Source organism: Leptonychotes weddellii, chromosome 5 (genome assembly GCF_054177405.1).
Source record: "Leptonychotes weddellii isolate Sample4059 chromosome 5, ASM5417740v2, whole genome shotgun sequence".
In the NCBI taxonomy this organism is placed as follows: domain Eukaryota; kingdom Metazoa; phylum Chordata; class Mammalia; order Carnivora; family Phocidae; genus Leptonychotes; species Leptonychotes weddellii.
In genome coordinates this window covers 88,527,130-88,550,025 of record NC_138373.1, presented here as the reverse complement: position 1 = coordinate 88,550,025, position 22,896 = coordinate 88,527,130, and the positions used below count along the sequence as shown (strand labels likewise).

The window sequence follows — 22,896 nt, the reverse complement described above, 5'->3', positions numbered from 1 at the left end:
GAAAGCAGCATTCCTTGGGATGTACCCTGGCAAGGGCAGATCCCTATTGTTGTAGGTTTTCCCAAAGCTGAGGAAGAGATTGGAGCCATGAAGCTAAGGGTAAAGAGTATGGGCAGGAAGACAGATACCACAAAGATGGGCTTCAAGTTTAAAAAACCAGGCCCTACTAGATCTGGGCCTTTAGCCCACGGAGTTGCCAGAGATCAGATCTGCCAAGCTCTAACCGGGCTCTTAAAGGGGTTTTATCGCCAAGGAAATGTCAATGGCCTGCGAACAGAGGATCCCCCAGCCTCTACAGAAATTCTCAGGTTCTCTCCACACATCACCCCCTGCAATAACTGTTCCAATAGGAAGAGGGCTTCCACATGGGCACAGCACCCAGGCAGGCCTCCAGAACATCCTGCTGCAAGGCAGAAGCAAGGGTTCCCAGATTAGCTGACCAGGCACCGACTCCACCTTTGGAGCAGGGAACTCTCGCTAGCCCTTGCCTGCAGGAAGAAGTATACAGTTTGGACCAGTGACTGCCGTTTTTTCCTTCTCCCTTTTCCCAAATAGGAATGTGTGACCTGCAGTGCCTCAGGTTCCCCGATTGTAACGTGGGATAATATTTGTATTTACCACATGGGATTGTTGTGATGATGAAATCAGTTCAATTTTAAAAATGCTTAGAGTTCCTTACAGAGTAGGAGCTCAATTCATGCTGGGTGTGGTTGTTTTGGTGTGTCTTGGGTGTGCAGGAAATAATCTGAATTATTCATGATAGATTGTCAGAACTGAGCGGTCACCCGTGGGGATTCGGGATGGATATCCCCTGACAACCCTGGACTTGGGATGCGGTGAGCTGTGATGTCACCTTTGGATGCAGTGGCTGGATCTGATTTTTGACTGCTTCCCTTGGTGTAAAGGTGGGTATGTCAGGTTTCTTACAAGGTAGCAGTGCTGTTTTAAGTTGGATCATTCTTAAAATTGTACATATAAGGAGGGCATGTGTGGGCAGGTGGGTTCCTGCACGTGGGGCAATCAAAGGATGGAAGGGAATGGACATCTGTGGGATGTCATCTAGTAACTGAACCCCATTTTGTGATGCTGCCCTCCCAGCTACTCCCCGTGCCTCAAAAGAAGTTGTGGGGCACCTGGGTGGCATAGTTGGTGAAGCCTCCTACTCTTCCGTTTGGCTCAGGTTGTGATCTCAGGGTCATGAGACCGAGCCCCACATCGGGCTCTGCACTCAGTGGGGAATCCGCTTGGGATTCTCTCTCCTCTGTCCCTCTCTTCCCCCTCCCCCGTTCTCTCAAACAAATAAATAAATCTTAAAAAAAAAAAAAAAAGGCAAGGAGTTGTGTGTTCCAGTTTTCCTGGAGTGATGGGTGCTTAAAGGAAACAGTGGGAAACATTAGAAAACAGGGTGGAACAGATCATGGTGGGCTGTAATTGCTGAATGGCTGGATTGAAACTGCAGAATTCTAAGGATTCAGAGATCCTCCTCCCAGATCCCTCTTCTCCAAACACTGAAGTCTCTCGCAACCTCTGTTACCCCATTTGGCCCATCGTCCAACAGGACTACCGCCTCTCTAGTTGGTTCCCGTATGCTAGTCCAGCCTTCCCAGTGAGTCAGGAGCCCCCCACCTGACGGACCCGTGTCCTCTCTGCTCTGCACAGCCCTGACCACACAGCTGGTACACGGTACCTAACGGACAACAATTTGGCTTGTTAAGATTTTGAACTATTTTATTTGAAGAGATGTTCTTCTATGGTTCTAGTTATAAATACAGAACAAATGCTATTTGAGTGAGTGCATCATAGGCATCATTGTATTTGAATGAATCATACCATAATGTTTACATTTTAAGCCACACTTGAAGACACAATACAACCTTTTTAACAAAGTGTCAGTCATAACAAAACATAACTGTTCATTCTACAGACTATCAATTTTCCTAAAATGACCACTAGATATGAAAACATTGTAGAGACATCTAAAGAACCCCCTATTAAGATTTTTCTTAGAAAAATGATACAATAATGCAAATTACATTTTCCTTTTCTTTACTAGTAATAAACTATGACATCCATTTGAGAAAGTACCAGCCAACACTACCAAAGTCATCTCAGCGGCCTTTTGCTCCTCAAAATTGACCATCTTTTACATTTAACGTGTCCTAGAGGAATGGATAAAAATGGTTATATCAAGTGCAGAAGTTAGCATTATATCAACTGGTGTGTATTTTATATCGTGTTCCTAAATCAACACAAGAAAATGAAAAACAGCAAATATTCTTACATGAATGAAACATAAGGACAGAAAACCACCCTTGGATAGTGATCACACAGGCAACAACTGACTTTCAGTCAGGACTAGTGTCTTAATGACCACTTAGTAATGCTCTTTATGGAAGTGTTTTAAAGGCATACGTACAAACACACACGTGAACAGCTCGCCTCTCTCCCAACACTCACTTCCCTGACTTTGCTCCCCCTTCTCACGGGGTCAAGCTGCTGAGCCCTTAGCCAAATAGGCTGTGTGCCTAGTAATTCTCTTTAAAGCAGGTCACATACCACTTTTTTTTTTTGAAAGATGAAGTACAGAGAAGACTATGAAAAGTAGTGAGAAAAAAAGCATACCATTAAAACAGAAACATAGGTTGTGATGTTCAAATTTAGAGAAAAGCTGGTTCATTAGAATTGTTAGTAGATCATGAAGCAGTCAGGACTGAAGAGGCGGCCGGGCCAGAGAGCCCCAGTATGCCTGACAAAGGTAGGCATCTTTGAGGACATGGGTGATAATGATTACGGCAAACATTTTTACAAGGCTGTAAGCTCTTCCAGATCAGGGGACGTGGTTCATTTACGTCTATATCCCTGGTTCTTAATACTGTCCTGCACACAACAGACTTTCAGTAAGTATTTCTGGGAACCAGGGAACGGAGCTGAATCAGCTCAGTGCTTTCAAAGCCATTCTGGGTGGTATCTACTCACCTAATTCATTCACTCCTCTGTCTAAGGCAGGATGAGAAATAGACTCCATTCATCTCACTCTCATGGATGGGCAATGGATGGCTGGCAGCATTGATGACATGGACTGTGAGACCAGTTCCTAGCACAGAGGAAAGGAGTACTACTCATTCATGATGCCACCATCAGAGGATGGAGGCACACACGTCACATAGCCCCCAGCCCTGGTCTAGGAAAGAGGCCTCCCGACAACGCACCCATGCTCCCTTCCTGTCACTACGCTGCCTCACGAGTGCTCCGCGCGAAGCCGCTGCTCATTAGACGCTGCTTGATCAAGAAGGCCAAGGCCTTTCCACTCGATTGACCTGTGTGGCCAAACAGATACGGCCATGACTTCACCTGGAAATCTGAAAACATGGCATCTACAACGCTCATTAAGTAATCCTTTACGGAAAGGAAACAAGCATTTCCTCCTAATTCCCTCTGGAGAGAAAGAGCTTTGGGCATCTCAGTACAACTTTAACTGACATCTAAGGCATTTGCAATTACTTGGGATTTTGGTTCAAAAAAACATGGCCAAGCTCAATTCTCTTTGGTATTCATGCTTAATCGATTTGTTTCTTAATAGAATCCATAACCTTCTCAGTACTTCATTGTTATGACTTAACTCACACTGTTGAAATAATCAACTCCTACACTTTCATCAGAAAAACTTTCAAGGATGCTAAGGGGAGAGGCCTCTGAAACCAAGGGTGTTAAGAAGAAAGCCTGAAAGAATGACAGGGAGAACCAACCTCCCTCTACCATTCCACACTCAGGACTCACTCTGCCACTCAGACCATTCTTCGTAAAATAGGTTGCTTCTGGCAAGGTGGCTCCCACTAGCAGGGGTCTTCCCGTTAACTCCCCTCGCCATAGTGGGAGGTTGGCACTCCTCAGAAGCATGTCAGAAAAGAAGGATGAAGCATTTAGAGAGAGGAAGAAAACAGAGGGATATTATCAAAGAGTACTATATTATACACCTGAAACTAATACAACACTGTATGTTAACTATACTGGAATTAAAATACACACTTAATTGGGGGAAAAAAAAAAAAAAGCAAAGTCCTGGGGGATGACAGGGGATTTTCAAAACAACATTCCCTCATCATAGGTAGAGTCTTCACTACAACATTGGCACCAACATGAGAACAGAGCTAAATTAAAATTATCCTTAAAATGCCAACATAGCTGATGTGCACAGCAGGAAGCATGATGACCCAAACCCACAGATCTGTTCCTATTGCACATTCCACCTTGCCCAAGTACTGCTGGCAGTCCAGAGTAACAAAAACTTTGTTAGAAGTCTGTGTATCTTAGAGATATAATATGCCAGGACGCGCGTGCACGCACACTCACACGCACACACACACGCACGCACAGATAATAAGCACATATACACACACATCAAACCCGGTTTATAAAAAGAGCTTTGTGGATCAGAGTATGCCTTCACTTGGTCCAAGAATCTAATTGTTGGCATGAGGAAAACAGACCCAAAGAATGTAAGCAGGAAGAGAACTGGTTGGCAGCAACAATATTACATTTTATATGATGTGGTTATTTACAAGCTAAGGTCTAATTGTCCAGAACTAATTCAACTGGCTAGAATCTTCTGAATATACAAGGTTAAGCTTTAAAAAAAGTTAAGATCTGTAGCAACAAAAGTTAACACTATCTAAAATAAATTAGATTTTTAAATATATGCAGTGAAATTATAGGTCACTGGAAATTCAATTCCATAATGAATATAAATTAATATAAATCTATTATTAAAGTACCATCCCCAAGAAGATTTCAGTTCAGAGTTTAAAAAAAAAAAAGGCTAAGTATTTGAGAATGAATGGGTATGGCTTAGAAACCCTTAAGTAGTATAAGTAGAGTAGTGATATGATTATTTGGTGACAAGATTCAAGAGCTGTCTCCAGGTCCACAATAAAGGCTTGCCTCAATTTACTTAATAGAAGTATTCCTGAAAAGTTGTGCAAATAGAATTTTTACAACCAGACCCTGAATTCCACTCTACTCGCAGGCCATGGTCGTCAAGAAACCCTGTAGAGACCTTGTGAGAACGTGGGGAACTCCGCTGAAGTGATCAACCTTCTGCACCACGTCTGCGCGGCAAATGCCTACAGGAGGTACTGGATAATGTCTGCGGGACACACAGATTTGCCACAATCGTTTTTTGTTGTTGTTCTGCGGACGTCTTAAAGTGAGGCGCACTGTCACTGGAAAGTTAGAGCAGAAGGATGGACTCTAGCTTCCAGCTTCACTGATTCCATTACAAAAGATCAGAGAAGTTCAGAAAGAATAACATTTCTGTAAGTACACATTTTTAAAGGGATGGAGCTAGGATTGGCAGAAGCTTTTTATTCATGTCAACTGACTTACTGACAACTGCTGGAGCTGGGTTCCATCTGATTCAATGACCGAGACAAGTTGAGCACCTTACCAAATTTCAAAGATACCCCCAGAGGCCATTCCTCTTCTACAAGAGCTCCTTCCCTCTCCAGCACCAAAGTTCCACAGCTATCCTCACCTTCCCTCATAAAAGCAAAGCATGAATTAAAAGGCTAAGATTAAATTAGAAAGATGCCCTGATCTAAAGGTGATAAAGTTATCTATTTTTACCTTATAAACAGAACTAAGTCAAATACAATCATTAAAAGTAACCTTAAAGGCAATTTTTGTTCTTATTTGGTCTTTCCTTCCCTTCCCATTTAAACCTAAGACTTGATTTCAAAAATATATATATATATCCATCCTTCTAAACAATATATCCTCTCTTTTAAACAATATGGAATGCCTAGCAATGCAACTTATCTGACCACATAAATTTGCAATCTACCACCTAAATGAAATAAGAGGTTACATCTGTCTATTCAGTACACATAATTGCAAAAAAGTTTGGAAAAATAGCTGAGAACGTTTTTAAGAAAGGTTCTGGGAGGACTGGATGCTTGCAAGGACTCACTGTAGGGCTCCATCATTGTAAGTTTCCTGGAAAGTAGTGTGCAAATAAAATAATTAAACATAGAACCCTATTTTTAAACCACTGGAAGTATATGTGGGTATGAATAGGGGAGAAAAGGGGTGAATGACAGTGTTAATATAGGTGTTTGTCAAGTAAATGAATAACAACAACAATAAAAATCTCTCCCTTAAGGTATTAATGATATTTCAAGTGACCTAAATAAAACGGATTTTAAAATGATCTTTACCATTCACGTCAACTATTGACTTTGGCCCTTTACTAAAGCAGACACAATGAATCTTCTTTTTGATGATCAGTTTCAGTCACTGGCCCAAGGGTACCATATTTGGAAGAAAATATTATCATGGATTTGCTCCCATCATTTAAAAATCAATAATTAAAAAAATAATAAAGTTGGTCTCTTTTCTCCACAAGTTTTCAAGTAATTAGTTCAAGTAAGCTTATTTACAGCTATTGTACATGTGACCTACTTCCACCCACGTTTTCCTCTTAGAAATCGGCCTCCCTGGAAATGGGACGCTACATTTTTTTTTTTTCTTTTTCTGCCTTGAACCAGGTTTCTTTTAAATCCTAAGTCAGTTCAGTCATGTTTCTGCTTTATTGGGCAGATAAAGAGAGGAGACCAGCAAGTTGTGTCCAAAGGCTGGGAAACGCCTGAATGCTTCCCAACTGTCTGAGAAGATGTTGTACTTGAGGAAAACTCGATGTTCCAGGCTGGTGGACAGGGTCACGTCTCTGCTCATGATGTAGATGCCGTCGTTGTGAAGCGCGCAAGTCAAGTTAAGACCCGATTTGGACGTGTTCTCTTTGAGGTAGAGCCACTGTCGCGTGACCGTGTTGTAGGACTGCACGGTGAGCATGTCCTCACTCTGGCTGCTCCTCCGGTTGGGTCCCAGCTCGTGCAGACAGCCGCCCACGATGTAGATGGTCTCCTCAACAGATACCATCTGCTGCTTGCGAATGTGGACATCACAGGTTTCCAAGAGGGTCCAGATGTCGGCCGAGGGGCAGTACTGCAGAATGTTCATGTTGCGGTCTGAAAGGAAGAAAGAAGCCAAATGAGGTCACAGCCACAAGGAACACCACTGCCCGTCTACGCTGTGATAAACATCTGCCCCCACCTGAATCATCTGGTCACACAGAGGCAAAACTATTCCAGAGAAGCAGAGGTTGGGACAACGGTTTTCCAAATGGCTGGGGGGAGATCTGTTTAGAATCATCCCCCTTATCCGCATCAGGCGTGTCCCCTCCCTGGGAGGCTCTCGGAATCAAGAGGGCCAGGCCACGGCCCGCTGTGATTGGAGCATTTTAGAACCACCAGTCCAAGGTAAAAAGAATCAGAGCCTTGGAACTCTCCTCAATAGCTCAGATTTACTGACTTCTTAATACAGATGACAGGCAGAGCCCCAAGGGGATCTACTCTTGACAACCGACTCTACTAAATAAGACAAGTGAGCCACGCGAGATCTTCAGGGGCTAGTGTAAAGGAAATAACACACAATTCCAAGTCAGGAGAAACCCCAGAAAGTCTCACCTGTGGCCTTCAAGCCGTGGAATCACTTGGCAATTCCATGTCCCAACTCTAACAGCAGAGACATACTCACAAAGGCCCCTCCCTCACTCCCCTCTCCCCGTGCCTGCTTCCCAAGAGATGGCTAGTTCTTGTGTGGATAAAATCAGAAAGTCGATCAAAGGCTCCTCTAACATTATCTTGAATTCATAGCTGCTTTAAGGAAAAATACTGCCTACTCTCGTTTTGAAAAAAACGCTCGTAAAATTTAAAATATCTAGTTTCATTTTTCCTTTTTTAATTGTTCTTTTTTATCCTCTTCTCCTCTAGGAAAGAATAAGTGGCATATTTTAGCCTCAGCAGAAGAAAAAAATGCTCTGAGTTATCAGAAAGAATGAACTTTCTGTTTGTTGCTGTTGTTTAAACAAACAACAAAATCCATCAGCGTAAGAGACAAGCCAGCTTGGGAACAGACGTGGAACTAAAGGGTACAACGCTTCCTCCTGACACAAAAGGACACACCCGAAGTTAGCAAGGCTGAAGGAGCTCCACCACCACTGCTGGTACCAAGTCAAGTGCCTCATAAGAGGGCACAGAAAGAACGGAAAGGAGACTGAACCCTGTGTGTGCACATGTCCCCATGCCTGTAGAAATTTCAGAATTGCTACAGCTTTAGGAAACTGTCCCTCTCTTTTCCACCCCCACTAATACCTCCCTGTATTTCTTTTTATTGTAGCTATTGTAATAGAACTCATTCCAGAGACAGTCCAAGGGAGTTTGGTTCCAATCGATCAAAAAGTGCTCCTTAGTAACCCGGCTTCCCACCACACGAATAAAGGACTTATTCTAGTGAGGCTTCCCTGTATTTCTCAGTTCCAGGTCTGAAGGTCTCCCCAGGTCTTCTGTAAATGTTTTCTCTCCTCACCCAACAAGGGCTCAGACCATGATGAGGTGGTTTGAGTTGGTGGAATAACCTTTTTGCTTTTACGTTGAGAGGTGATTCTGAACTTTAACAAATCACCCTTCTTCCCTTGAGTGGTTACTACTGCTTTCTATTGAATTTCTTTTAATTTCCTCAGTGCCTACTATGGAATTAATATAATCAAACAGCTACCATAAAAATCGTGAACTATTACTTCCTAAATTTTAAAAGTCTACCTAACTTAAGAAGTTAGCAGGCCAAGAACCCAACTTTGAGCCCTGCATTTTGTTTTATGACAATTATGATTCCTTATTTTAAATCCAGGTAACTATTAGGAAGTGCTGGAAAGATCCCACGCAGAAGAGGAGGGGTGTTTCAGAGTACAAGGAACTGTCCCGCCCTCTCATCTCAGAAAGCCCATTTTCAACCCTTACACAAACATCCATCCATCCACATCACCCAACCATCCCATCACAGGTATTTGGCTTGGGGAATCCGGGGCAGGAATCACCATGGGTGGCCCAAGTGAAGAAGGTACATTAATAGTGGCTTGAGAAACTAGAAAACACACAAGCAAGGGTTTTCCAGGTCAAATCTAAAGAACATTTGCTCAGCCAGGGTCATGGAAAAACTAGGAAATCTACCAGCAGAGTACTCCTTGGGTTACAGTGCTGCCTGTCAGTGCTTCCCAGCTCCTGGTCACAAGAGAAGCCAAGGGATATGTGTGCATTATGTCAGCCCACAGGGTGCATTCTGTGTTACAAAATCGAGGGAGGAATCAGAATTCTTAGAAATGTTCAAAAGCAAATAACTGTATTTACTTTCCTAGGAGCAGAGGCACACAGACACACAGAGGTACATACACACACAGCAATTCTCTGGGGGCTATGGTGTCGTTAAGCACATGAAGTTGACCACTGTACCCGAACACCAAAGTTGAAGGTAAAAGAAATGGCTGCTAGATCTCTCTCTCTCTCTTTTTTCAATTATTTGTCACCAAAAAAAGCTGGCAATTATCTTATCTTCAGTGGAAAGTCACTAGAGAGGGGCACGGGGAATAGCTCCACAGGGATGAAAACTTGAGGGCATTAAAAAAAAAAAAAGCTCACTGCTTCCCATGCACTCCTCCTGGTCACTGCCTCTCCTTAAATGCATAAACACAGCACTTGTACTGAGTTCAACAGTGGCCCCCCAAAAGATATGTCTATCCCCTAACCCCAAAACCTTTGACTGTGACCTTACTTGGAAAAAGGGGCTTTGAAGATGACATGAAGTTAAGGATCTCAACATGAGATCATCCTAGATTACCCAGGTAGGCTCTAAAATCCAATGAGGAATGTGTCTTTGTAAGACACAGAAGCGGAAAGGACAGAGGAGAAGATGCGTGAAGACGGAGGCAGAGCCTGGAGTGATGCGGCCACCAGCCAAGGAGCACCTCGAACCACCAAAGCTGGAAGAGGCAGGGAAGGATTGTCCCCCAGCACCTTCAGATGGGATGTGACCTCCCACACCTTGATTTCAGACTTCTGGCTTCTAGAAATCTGAGAGAACACACTTCTATTGTCTTGGGCCACCAAGCTGTGGTTGTTTGTTAAGTCAGCCCTAGGAAACTACACCACCACTCACCATCCTCCCCACCACAGCAACTGCTTAGAGATACTCTAAGAAGTGTTACTCAGGATCTTTTGCACACACAGTAAATTGGATGCTCATAAAACACTTGACATTTAACTTCCTCTAACATAAATCCCCCAAACAAGACACATTTGGTGAAAAGATTTTTTGGCACCTACACTCTACTAGCATGTGGATTTCTGTCCTTTACAAAGTTACCTATCAGCATCCTTTCTCCATACTTATTGTCAGCGGGGCTGGAGCTCTGTCCTCCCATGTTGTACCATAAAGGAGAGAGAGGTTATTTCACTATGTCAGATATAATGGTAACTCTACTACCTCAATGTGATTAAAAGTCCTAAGAGTCCTGTTATACCTTTTCTATAAGTTCGGGGCATTTTACAGTCAGATAAACCAAATGAAGAAATAAATTTCTTTGGCCAAGGGGCGCCTGGGTGGCTCAGTCAGTTAAGCGTCTGCCTTCGGCTCAGGTCATGATCCCAGAGTCCTGGGATCGAGCCCCGCATCAGGCTCCCTGCTCCGCAGGAAGCCTGCTTCTCCCTCTCCCACTCCCCCTGCTTGTGCTCCCTCTCTCGCTGTGTCTCTCTCTGTCAAATAAATAAATAAAATCTTTTTAAAAAATTAAAAGAATAAATTTCTTTGGCTAAGAGGTAACTTGGACACAAGCGGGGGAGAGAGATAAAAGGAAAGACACACCTCTTCCTGGTGGCCCACCCCTGCCTTTCTCAACACAACCAAGCTGTTTATTATCACTATCACGTGAGATGCTTCCTACCAAGAACGGCAGTATAAAACCTACTGGAGAAACTTATTTCCAAATTATTAATACCAAATACCCACCAAAAAAAGTACAGTTTAATAAATAAGACAACCGCCTCCCACCTCTGGTCAGGAAAGAATTCTCTTACATTCATGTCTCTTATAATCCTCTTAGGATATGTGAACAACAGCCTTGAGCTGAGTTTCTGGAAACTGTCTGATATGTTTGTGCTCAAGAAGGAAGAAAGTGAAAACAAAGATCCACAAGGATGTTCTAGCCCTAAATTCCATAGTGTTAAATGTGTTTGGGAGAAGGATGGCAGTTACCCAGTCAAGTCACAAGACAGCTGGTCACAAGGCTGAGTTTCCAGAGCAGAAAGAAAATACATATTCTCTTCATAGCATCCTCTACCCCGTTCAATTTTCATGCTCACACAAAGGCATCAAAGGTCCCTCCTGTCCAAACCACCCCTGTAATACACAACTCTCTTCCTTCCAGATATGTAAATATCCAGTATATAACGTATGAAGTTACAATATGTACACCAGAGTGTTTCCTTGGCATCCTCCTGCCCTTCCCCAGGCTGCAGAAGCTCACATAGAAGAGGATCACTTACTTGGCCCCTTCACTTACCTCTGGTGGTATATCCTCCAATGACGTAAATTTTTCCCTTACACTCACACGCAGAGAACTCAGCCAAAGGATTTGGTAAGGGTGCCACAAAATTCCAGGCATCCTGCTCAGGATTGTAACACTCAACATTAGAAACGGCCTGCCCACCAATGGCATAGAGTTTTGAATTAACAGCCACAAGTTTGAAGTTAGACCTGAAAGAGAGATACAAAGGCCCAGAGAGTCAGTTTTTTTAACTTGACATTTTCTTGACTTGACATTGACTTGACATTTTTGACTTGACAAGAAGGCAATGGCATGAACTGCTAAAGCAGATTGAGGAATGTGCTGGATATCTAAAGAAAATTAGCTCTCCAAGTTGGGTGCCATTCTGCCTGGGGACAGAGGAATGACCAAATGATACCTCAAATTTCACTCCTACCCTAGAATTCACAAGAATGATGCATTTTCCAAATTTTAGCAATTGGAGATAAGCAATTCAATATAACCAAGAGTAGTCTTGCTTAGCCTTATGCCAAGAACCACAGATATTCTGTATATAGTAGGCTTAATATTTCTTTCAGCAGTGGGAGCAAGTGCTAAGGGAAGAATGCATAACCACCTCCCTCCCTTGTGTCTCTACTCAGAATGTTCCCCATTCTTCCTACCTAGTGGGTAGGCTCTGTGTTAGATACACACTATAGCACCTCCTACACAGACAGGCATATGCTAAGGGTGGTTGCTAAGGGGTAGTTCAAAGACCCCTTCACCACAAGCATACCAGGCAGATCACTCGCCCCCCACCCGCCCCCACTCCATAGGAGGGCATCTTTATATTGTTTCACAACACACAACATAGGGCTACATAAGCACTGAACTAAACATATTTTGATCCAGCACTCTTAGGGGGTCTACACATGTTAACTCAACAAATACTTAAATCAACAAATGCTCATTTATCATAATAGAAAATAATTTTAGGGGCGCCTGGGTGGCTCAGTCTGTTGAGCGTCTGCCTTCAGCTCAGGTCATGATCCCAGGGTCCTGGGATGGAGCCCCATGTTAGACTCCCTGCTTAGCAGGGAGTCTGCTTTTCCCCCTCCTTCCTGCTCATGCTCTCTTTCGCTATCTCTGTCTCTCTCAAAAAAATAAAGAAAATAATTTTAAAAAGAGAATACACTGGTTTTAAGCCCCATATTCAGTAATACAATTAAACACTGCTCATCAGCTTCAGATGCTAGATTAAAGTCTCATAACTTTTGAATTGAAAAGAAAAAAATTAATTTGTTTCAATGTAGTGCACAGAGATTAATGGACTCCTTGAAGACTAGACAGGATACACATTTGGGCCAGTCTCCCTGATCGGTGCAGCAGTCCCAAGTTTACAGGACTGTGAGCAGAGCACGATGCAACAGAAAGACCTGAAGCAGCTCTCTGACCCTAGCCCAAACACCCCACTTTGCCATTGCTGGTATGGGGATAATACCCATCACAGGATGGTCAAGACAATTACAGCCAACAGTTTATCAGTAAGTACTACACTGAGATAAGATACTATCAAGGTAATTTCTCAGTTTTCTAGTGTTTGAAATAAAGAAAGTAGACCAGGTAAATTTTAGAGACCACATCTACTGCCAATACAACAATGTCTTCAAAAGTAACAATATCCTAAGAAAGAATGGGGGTAGAGGCCATATATGCACTTAAGAGGGTAGATAAGGAAGAAACAGGGAATGAGTCGTCCATGTGTGATCTCCTAATGGGTGTCCAATCCCACTGATGCACAATGACGTAGGACATGCTGGGAATAGCCACCTACTAAAACAGTAAGATGTTTTCAAAGGTGCCTGTAATGTGTACATTTAAATGAGTCTCAGTTTTGTTTTGTTTTTCAAATCAGAGAGTGAACAGAGCACTCTTCAACAAGAACCTCATATTGTCCATTAAACCTAGCCAGACATTCATATTTCATGCCAACAGACTTCGCTGGGGTGGCAGTTACTGGGGGGTCTCTGCTTCATGTTGCTTACTTTTCCTGCTGCCAATGGTCCTTAAAATCTGACCATGGTGCCCTCTCTGTGTGTGCAAATTTGGGGAACCAAAGGAAATAAAGCTTACAAATAAGCACTAAATTTTACCAGCCCGCTATTTGTTTTTGCTCCCCAAAGGTACACAGATAGTAAATTTTGTAAGATCAAAACAGTTTTTAATATTCATCCAGCATAATCATTTGTCCTAAGTAAACATGTAAGGGCTGGATGAATAGGCAGTTAAAAGTAAACAATTCCATCTCTCCAGACCCCAGCATGCTCAAATTCACTTGAAGAGAAGCAGCTTTTCAATATTGAGTTGAAGATGAAATTGCCACCCCAAAACAGACCACTTAGTGAAGAGGCATACTGCTAAGGATTATGAGCCCAGGCTTATACAGGGAAATCTCAGCTCCACTACCCAACTGTTATGTGACCTTGGACAAGTCACTGAATCTCAGTTCATCTGAGACTAAGTTTCCCTATCTGTGAAGTGGGGAAAAGCACCTATCACACACAGTAAGAGTTGAAAAGGGGAACACTTGCAGAAAGGGGTCACGAGAGGAAATGCTTTTCTACACGTCATAAGCCTCAGTTTCTTAACTCTGAGAGGGTCTGTTTTTCATTTGTTAACTGCAACAGTCACTGGCTAGAATGTATTCTGAATTACATACAAAGTGTTCTCTCATCCATAAATTCTCACCATGTAGCACCTCATTTCCTACTTTCTGAAAATAACTCTTTCACTCTTCACCTCCTGAATGGTGAAAGTATCAATCCAAGCTATTGTTTTTTTTAAAAAATTATCATCTCTAGTGTGTTTTTTTTTTTTAAAAGATTTTATTTATTTATTTGAGACAGAGAGAATGAGATACAGAGAGCATGAGAGGGAGGAGGGTCAGAGGGAGAAGCAGACTCCCCGCCGAGCAGGGAGCCCGATGCGGGACTCGATCCTGGGACTCCAGGATCATGACCTGAGCCGAAGGCAGTCGCTTAACCAACTGAGCCACCCAGGCGCCCTATCTCTAGTGTTTTCTTGATATTGATCCCTGACATACTACCCTCAGGAGGGTAAAAAGAAGCATTTTTAAACCAAATAATGATGTGTTGTAGCTATAACCTTGACTGACTTACAGTAAATAGAAATAAAAGTGAAAAAAAAAAAAAAGATGCTGATTTAATTACTACTTCACTCCGAGGAAATAAAGAGCTCAGTAAATCCTTAAAAACTAAGTGACATGAAACATGCTGAACACTGGTACACAGATTAAGGGTAGCCGTATACAATTGTAGGGCGGCAGGTGACACAGAGGTCTGAGTGCCTTCAAGTGCCGGCCCTATAACTGTGCAAGCTTATGAAACTGAGCCTCAGTTTCCCCTTTGGGGAGATGAAGCCAATAATAATACTTATCCCAAAGAGATGCTGTGTGCATGAAATAGGAAGTGACATCTAGAACAGCATCTACAACCTGTAGCCCAGAGTAAGAGCCCAAGAAATAGAAACCATTGTTACAGCTTGCTACATAGAAAAGTTTGTTGCCATTAGAGTAAACATCAGAGAGAAATGGCAAGATCTTTTCTCACATCTTTTCTCAACCACTCAGAAAAGGCTTGTAAGGTCTGTGGAGCACTCGGGTCCTTGTGTCCCCTCCTTCCCCTTCTGCTGTCTACCTTCTGCCACTTCCCTATGGATTAACCTCCCCTGGGGACCAGTAGGTTGCTACCTACCAGGTGTCTGAGAGACTAGAGCACACAAAGCAACTATTGGCCAAAATCAGAGGGTGGGGTGGGGAGTGAATAGACACATAGTTTTCTTTCCTTCACACTATTCTCCAGCTCCACTGCAACCTAACCAGAAAGGACAAAATCTCTCGAGGGTTCCACGACTCTAGAAATGCCCTAAAATACTAAACTTTGGCTCAGAGAAAAAGGGGACAGCTAAGGCTGACGACTGTAATTCCATCTCTGCCAGGAGACTTGTTTAACTCTCTCCCGGCTTTGCTGTATTCACACACAGAACAATTGCAGAGCAAAAGTGAAGGGCAATCAGAGAGACTAGAGATGTCAGAAATGGAAAAATTAATGAACGGATTTCTGCAAGAGTGGCCAGTTCCTGCAAGTTATCACCAATTAAAGTGAGGAGGGAAGGCAAGCAATTTTGTGGGCACACAGGCTTCTACATGTAAAGAGTTATGTCCTGACAACTCCTGAGATCAAATCCACATGCAGACCACTGGGCAGTCTTGCATCCCTGGACTTCAAAGCATCCTCTCAAAGACTGCTATGTACGCATACTGCCATTTTCAAGTGTGCGGGCACGACACTAATATCTCTTTCTTCCCTTCTTCTTTGTTGGAGGGTGGGGGAGAGCATTACTGGTCATACAGCACCATTTTCTCCAGGGTGCAAAGGGCTTTACAGCATTTCTCAATCCTAGCGTTCCTGCCTGTCCCTTACTATTTAAGATTCTGAGATCACCACCCTATTCAGTCACTGGGGAATATGGGCTGCTCTGCATTTGACCGCTTTGTCAAAGTAAAACAGTCCAGGTACATCACAAAGGCAGTGAATCAAGGTAGATGTGAAATGCTGTGTAGCCAGAGGCCAAAATCTGCTTTTCCTCAAGGTTCTAAGTTTCCTCTGGTGTTTCCAGAAACTGTGTTAGACACATTATCCGGGAACAATCCCATTCTAGGTTTCATTTTTACTTGTTTCATCATCTAAACTCAATTATAAACTCCTTGAGGACCGGAACCATGTCGTCTTTGTTGTTCGCCCAATAGTGACTAGAAAGATGCTAGACATAAAGGCTGTGGTGAAGTTGAAACACAACGTAATGAAATTTTAAAAAGTAGCACAGCACCACAAAGTATTTGCACTCCACTCCCCTAAAGAAACTAATTTTTAAGAAAATTTTAAAAATGTGCATGAAGATGGTCATTGCCAGTTTATAAGCCAAACTGTAAATACTCTAAATGGTTATATCTATTCGATGGATATTTACATTTTGGTTACTCTACTTATTACACACCTTAGCAATTTAGTTAACTTTCTATGCCTCAGTTTCTGATTCTATAAAATGGGAACCTGCCTGATAGTGAAGTCTTTGTGAAGAATAAGTGAGATAATACATGCAAAGCAGTAAGAACAGTACCTAGTACAGAGTAAATGTTCAATTAAATGTTACCTATTATTATTTTTCAGCTATTCTAAATAACTATAATGACTGTTACAAGGTAAAAATATTCACAATGTTACACTTTTAAAAATAAAATCATATATTCACTTTTATTACAATAATGTATGATATATTCCATAATTCAAAACAATGATGCATTTCAAGCATCTATTATTTATTGGACACCATGTTAGCAGTAGGAGTATACAGAAGCAATGAGTTGGACCTGATTGGAAGGGAGAGAAACAAACATAAGCAGAAAATTTCAATTCAAGGTGGAGAGTGTGCTAGAGAAGCACAGAATTTGAATATCTAGTCCAATTGAGAGTTCAGGAAGGGACTCCCAGTTGAGTTGACGTCAAATCTGAGTCAAAGTACGAGAGAGATAAAGAAGGTTACAAATTCCAGTATGGCATCCAATTTTAAAATTTGGTGGGAAAAAATATCTGTGTAGAAAAAAAAAAAAAAAGTAACTCGGGGGTGCCTGGCTGGCTCAGTCAGTGAAGCATGCAACTCTTAATCTCAGGGTTGTGAGTTCAAGCCCCACCCTGGGCCTAGAACCTACTTAAAAATAAATACATAAATAAAAGTTATTAAAAAAAAAGAAAAATAAAGTAACTAGAAAATACCTGAGAATAACTGCAATAAAAAATATACAGACTATAACAAAGATAATAAAATAAACTTTTCCTGAAGGACCAAAAGACCTAAATACATGGAAAAACAAACCATTTTTCTAGCTGCAAAGTATTATGAAACTATAACTCCTCCTCCAGCTTAATTGATAAATACAATGTAATCCCAATTAAAATTCCAACAGGACTTGACAAGCTGATTCTAAAGTTGTTTTGTTGTTGTTGTTTTTAAGATTTTATTTATTTATTTGACAGAGAGAGAGAGAGAGAGAGGGAACACAAGCAGGGGGAGTGAGAGAGAGAGAAGCAGGCTTCCTGCGGAGCAGAGAGCCCAATGCGGGGCTCGATCCCAGGACCCTGGGATCATGACCTGAGCCCAAGGCAGACGCTTAACGACTAAGCCACCCAGGTGCCCCAAGCTGATTCTAAAGTTTATCTGAAGGGGAAAATGTACAAAGAACAGCTAAGAGAATCAAAATAAAACAGAAAAAAAAATGGGTCTCCGTTCCACGAGACAACAAAATAGTTTACCAAGCTACAATAATTTAAAAGTGTGCTATTGGTAAAGGAATGGCAAATCTGTCAATATGGAAACAGGAAAATTAGCGTCTGATAACTGGTTGTACAAATCACAGTGAGGATTGAGGCCACCGGGACATTTAGAAAACATGTTATAACCTTACATTATACCTTACATAAAAATAAATCCCAAACACATTCAGATATAAATGTAAAAAGGCAAAACCATAAAAGTAATATAGATTATAAGACAGATGAATATTTGTATATTCTTAACTTGTAGAAGCCTTTCCTGTGCAAGATTAAAAGTGAACAGGATATACATGACAAATTTGACTCCAAAAACATTTAAATTTCTTCATGTAAGAATACATGATAAACCTGATGTCCAAAACTGGAGGCTCACAATGCCGGTGTTGTCCTACGATTTGTTCAGTCTGCAAGGTTTTTGTTATTGTTGATGTTGGTTTTTTCAATGCAGGAAGTTGCCAGCCTTTAAAAATCAGGGCATCTGGCTGTCTGGCAATGCCATTCCTCACTTCTAGGGGGCAGCAACGAGCTGTGGCTGAGAGAGGAGGGGCCCTCTTGTGGTGCGGTGGTAGCTCTCTGCTTCATCGTCACTCCAACCCACCCCTCTACTCATTGACTTCACCAGCCTGGTCACTTTAGGGATTTCATTTTTGAGGCCTTCCAGTAAAATAAAGGCGGGGGGAAACAGTGCAACACTGCCTAAGAGACAAGAGATTAATTCTACATATGTAAATAGAATTTTTAAAAAGAATATGAAAAAGATAAACCAATTTTCTTTTTCATTGGCAAAGGCCACTTATAAAATATATACAAAAGGCCAATAGACATCTGAGGGGAAAAATTTCTCTTCCAAGCAGAAGGAGTCACATCAGTGTTTGCCCACTGGATTGGTAAAAATAAAAAATGATGATAATATCTTGTCTTGGCAAGAGTATAGGAACTGGCAAGCTCAGACACTGTTGATAGGAGAGGAAATCTGAACAATGTTTTAATGGGCAATTTGGCAGGAGCTACCAAAATTTAAAACGTATATACACTTTGGCCTACCTATACAGGGATTCCAGGAATTTGCCATATAGGACTACTGATATATGCCTGCTAAGATAGGCACATATATGCCAAGATGTTCAATATAGCATTTTTTTTTAAGATCTTATTTATTTGAGAGAGAGAGAGAGAGAGTGAGCGAGTGAGAGAGTACAAGTGGGGGGAGGGGCAGAGGGAAAGGGAGAAGCAGACTCCCTGCAGAGCAGGGAGCCTGACATAGGACTCGATCCCAGGACCCAGGGATCATGACCTGAGCCGACGGCAGATGCTTAAGATGCTTAACCGACTGAGCCACCCAGGCGTCCCAATATAGCATTGTTAATAATGGCAAATAGAAGCAACTTAAATGCTTATGAATAAGGGAGGGGCTGATTACATTATGGTACAGCCATAGGCTGGAATACTATACAGCTCTTAATGAGTGAGACGGCTCTACATTTGTTGATGTAGAAAAAACTCTCCAAGTGGAAATATTAATGGTCATAATAATCAGCACAGCCTAATTAACTCTAAGGTAAAAATATATATAAGATGCATACACACCCTTACATGTACATGCATATGTACATTTTTCCCTGCTAACAATTATCAACATACTTATGTTTATATAAGTGCACATTTACAACATATATTTACAAATGTATAATATATAAATATATATCAATAGATACACATATCATATACTCCATGGTTTTTCACGTCATTCGTAATTTTTCTAAGTATGTATTCATGCATTACTTGAATACCTTTTTTTCCCCCCAAGGACAGAAAGGATATTCCTATATAGAAAAAGAAAAAAGAAAAAAAGACTACCAAGGATTTGTAAAGAAAGCAAAGGGGACACCTGGGTGGCTCAGTTGGTTAAGCATCTGACTCTTGATTTTGGCTCAGGTCATGATGTGTCAGCGTCATGAGATGGAGCCCTGCAACAGGCTCTGTGCTGGACATGGAGCCTGCTTAAGATTCTCTCTCTCTCTCTCCCTCTGCCCCTCCCCCTTTCTCTAAAAAAAAAAAAAAAGAATTCTGTGAGGTGTTAGAGTTCAAGCTGGATGGGGGGAGAGCCTATTGAGCACCAGCTGATACAGCTGGAGACATGTGTGTAGAGGTGACAGACAACCTGCTAGGCCTTCCACCCCGAATCTGAGCGCCATCCATAACCACTGAATGGTCTTTGATACTTCAATTAAAGCTGTTAGAATTTGCTTTAAAAATAACACTTCTGATACCAAATCTTAAACACAGTATCATCTCAGTGGTATAAATAATACACTAAAAAGGGCTTGGAAGAAAACATGCCAACCTGTACATGGTATTGCCTCTGTGAGGGAGGGAGTAGGAGTGATAGTCTTTCTGTTTCTTGATTCTTTTCCATTTTTCCACTTTTCTAGAATAATTATGTATTATTTTCATCATCAGAAAAAAAAAGAACACTTTCCTGAAGGAATTTTATGTTATAGTAGAAATAAGGCCACTGGTCCCTCCTGGCCTTGGGTAACCGTAAGTCAAGTATGTATGTGTAATGGTCTTCCAATTCCTGTTACGACTTTCTTTGCCTGGTGGTGAGTCCCCCAACTACTTGCTCCACACTTCAGAGTAGGGCCCATGTGGGGGTTGAGATGGATACAAGTGGACCAGAAGAAAAAGTAGTCCTGTCCTTTTGTGGGTCACACTGATTCTTCTCCCAACTTGTGTGTGAATGGCTCCGGGCCATCTTGAGTCCTACCATCTTTCTTTCCTACCATCTCTCCCTGTATCTGCTCTGCTCTTTTTTTCCCCTTCCTTTTCCTTTCCTAGCTCCATTCCCTACTCTCCTTCCCCTCCCCTCCCCTCCTCCTTTTCCTGTCTTCAAGTCACCCAAGGGCATGTTGGGAGGGATTTGAGGATGGGAAGGGAGAAGGTTGGGTGGACTGAAATGTTCTAATTCTGTAGGTGACCACTGCCAGGCTCAAATTTTGGATCAGTGATGAAACTGTCTGGGAAGGAAGGGAGATGCAAAAGAGAGTATACAAAATAAGAAAGGCAGTCCGATGTACAATTCTAATGGTTATCTCCTGAGCACAGATTGGGGCCCCAGTGTGGAAAGCTTCAAAGTCAATCACAACAACAAAATCTTCCCAAGACAGCATTACAGGCCACTGCCCAGTGTGTCACTGTAATGAGGATTAGAGCCTAAAAAATAAAAAAGGTAAAAATGAAAGCAAACTTCAAAAAGTTTTTTTTTAACGTATCCTTTTAGGAAACCACAGACATCTCCCCCCCCCCCCAACTGGGAGAGAGGCAAAAAAAAAAAAAAGGCAGTTTGCCTCAAAGCACAATACCTGCAAGGAGACTACTCAGCTAGTTGACCTCACAGGGACCACTTCTTCCTCACAAGTTCTCCGTTCCTTGGGAACTTTGCCAGAGTCAAGGCCAGCGACACTCCTGAAGATGTCATTCCCACCTCAGCACAACCTCCTGTGACTGCCCAGTAAGCACCAGGGGAATGAATTAACTAATGAGCAAGTGAACGAATGGGAACGGGAAAGAAGCAGCACGGCTGGGTGCTTACCTCTTCTGGTTCATGGAGGCCACCTGGAGCCACTCGTTGGTGCTGGGGTTGTAGGAGTGCGCAGCCGAGATCTCCTGGCTAGTGATCCTATACCCGCCCACTATGAAGAGGTAGTTGTCCAGGATGGCGGACCCGTAACCCCTGACGTTCACCAGGTCGGGAGGAAGGTTGTTGGCCAGCGGGAACCAACGTTCAGTCATCTCCTCATACCTGAGCATGGACGGGGGCTCCCCTTGGTAGGGGTGAGGGGCCAGGGGTCCCCCCAAGAAATCCCCCAGGGCTACGAGGACGGGAGTCCCGGCCATCCGGGCCTCTCTCAGCCTCTGCTTCAGGCTGACATCGCCGGGGGCTTGAGGAGGAGCCCCCAGGAGGTGGAACTGGGGCTTGCACAGCACCTCGTGGAAGTGGACCACCATGAAGCGCAGGCAGGCCTCCTGCAGGTCGGGCAGTCCGTACACCTGCGCCAGGCGGTACAGCTCCAGGCAGTTGGTGAGCCGCACCTGGGACAGCAGCAGCTGCAGCAGAGACGTGACCTGAAGGAAGGAGGCCGCTTCCACCAGCTCCGCCAGCAGGCTCACCTCGTCCATCTCCTCTTCCTCCTCCACCCCACCGCCCTTCTCCGCCCGCGGGCCCAGGAGCCAGCCTTCGCGGGCCCCGCCGGCGTTGATGAAGTCCAGCACCAGGCGCAGGCCCGGGGCGCTGAGGCCGCGCAGCTGCTGCACCTCGGGGCCGCCGGCCTCCTGGCTCAGGGCCTCGCGCATGCCGGAGCGGTAGAGGGCGCGGAAGTAGTCGCTCTGCTCGATAAGCTTCCTCTTGCTCACCGGGTAGCAGCGGTCCTCCAGGCGGATCTGCACCATCTCCTCGGCCGACATGGCTGGGGGGCCGGGGGCCGCGGGGGTGCCCGCCAGCTCTGCGCGCTCGCCTCCCCGCCCCCACGCGCTCGCCGGGTTCCGGGTTGGGCGCGCCGAGGGATGGCGCCGCCGAGGAGTAGGGAGGCGACGGGCCGCCGCCCGCTCCCGCGTTCGCCCAGCCTATCTGGGTCGCGGCGGCGCCCCCGGGGCAGCCCCTCCTCCGGGTCCCGGGGGCGGCGGCTCAGCCTCGCTCCCCCAAAGCGGCGGCCCTGCCCGTCTGCTCTCCCTCAGCGCCAAAAAAGGCCCGGCTGGCGCGCGCCGGGCGTCGGGAGGCGGCCGCCGTCCTCGCTCGGGTTCTCGGGGCCGCGTCAGCCGCCGAGGGGATCCCAGCCCCCAGCCTGCAGCCTCCTCCCACGCCTCGCCTCTCACTTCCGCCCGGAGGACCCCTGCTGCCCGCCAGACCTGCGAGCCGGATCCGGCTTTCGGGAGGGCAGGAGGGCTGCGGGCCCCGGCGCCCGGGCTGCGGCCGCGTCCCCGCAAGCCTCCCCCGCACGCCGGGCGCAGCGGCTCTGCGGCCTGCGGGGTCCGCGGTGATGCGCCGAGGGTGGAGGAGGGGACCGGAGACGAGGTGAA

General features: G+C 44.0%; 1 protein-coding gene across 4 annotated transcripts; it reads right to left on the bottom strand.

Annotated features, from left to right (window-relative positions):
* Positions 1–1,707: 1,707 nt before the first annotated feature.
* KLHL42 (kelch like family member 42) lies at positions 1,708–22,452 on the bottom strand. 4 transcript variants are annotated; one of them, XR_014145619.1, is made up of 4 exons: positions 21,413–22,452; positions 11,447–11,640; positions 2,977–7,022; positions 1,708–2,159 (listed from the first exon to the last, which is right to left on the bottom strand). XR_014145619.1 is itself a non-coding variant. In XM_081821377.1 (3 exons), exons 1-3 carry the CDS (start codon positions 22,282–22,284, stop codon positions 6,571–6,573), a joined length of 1,518 nt encoding a protein of 505 aa, XP_081677503.1. In that variant the 5' UTR covers positions 22,285–22,452; the 3' UTR covers positions 1,708–6,570. The 4 variants fall into 4 exon arrangements, 1 of the variants encoding a protein (XP_081677503.1); XR_014145618.1 differs by having other exon boundaries at positions 1,708–3,094; positions 3,778–7,022; XR_014145620.1 differs by having other exon boundaries at positions 1,708–3,094; positions 6,213–7,022.
* Between the last annotated feature and the right edge of the window lie 444 nt (positions 22,453–22,896).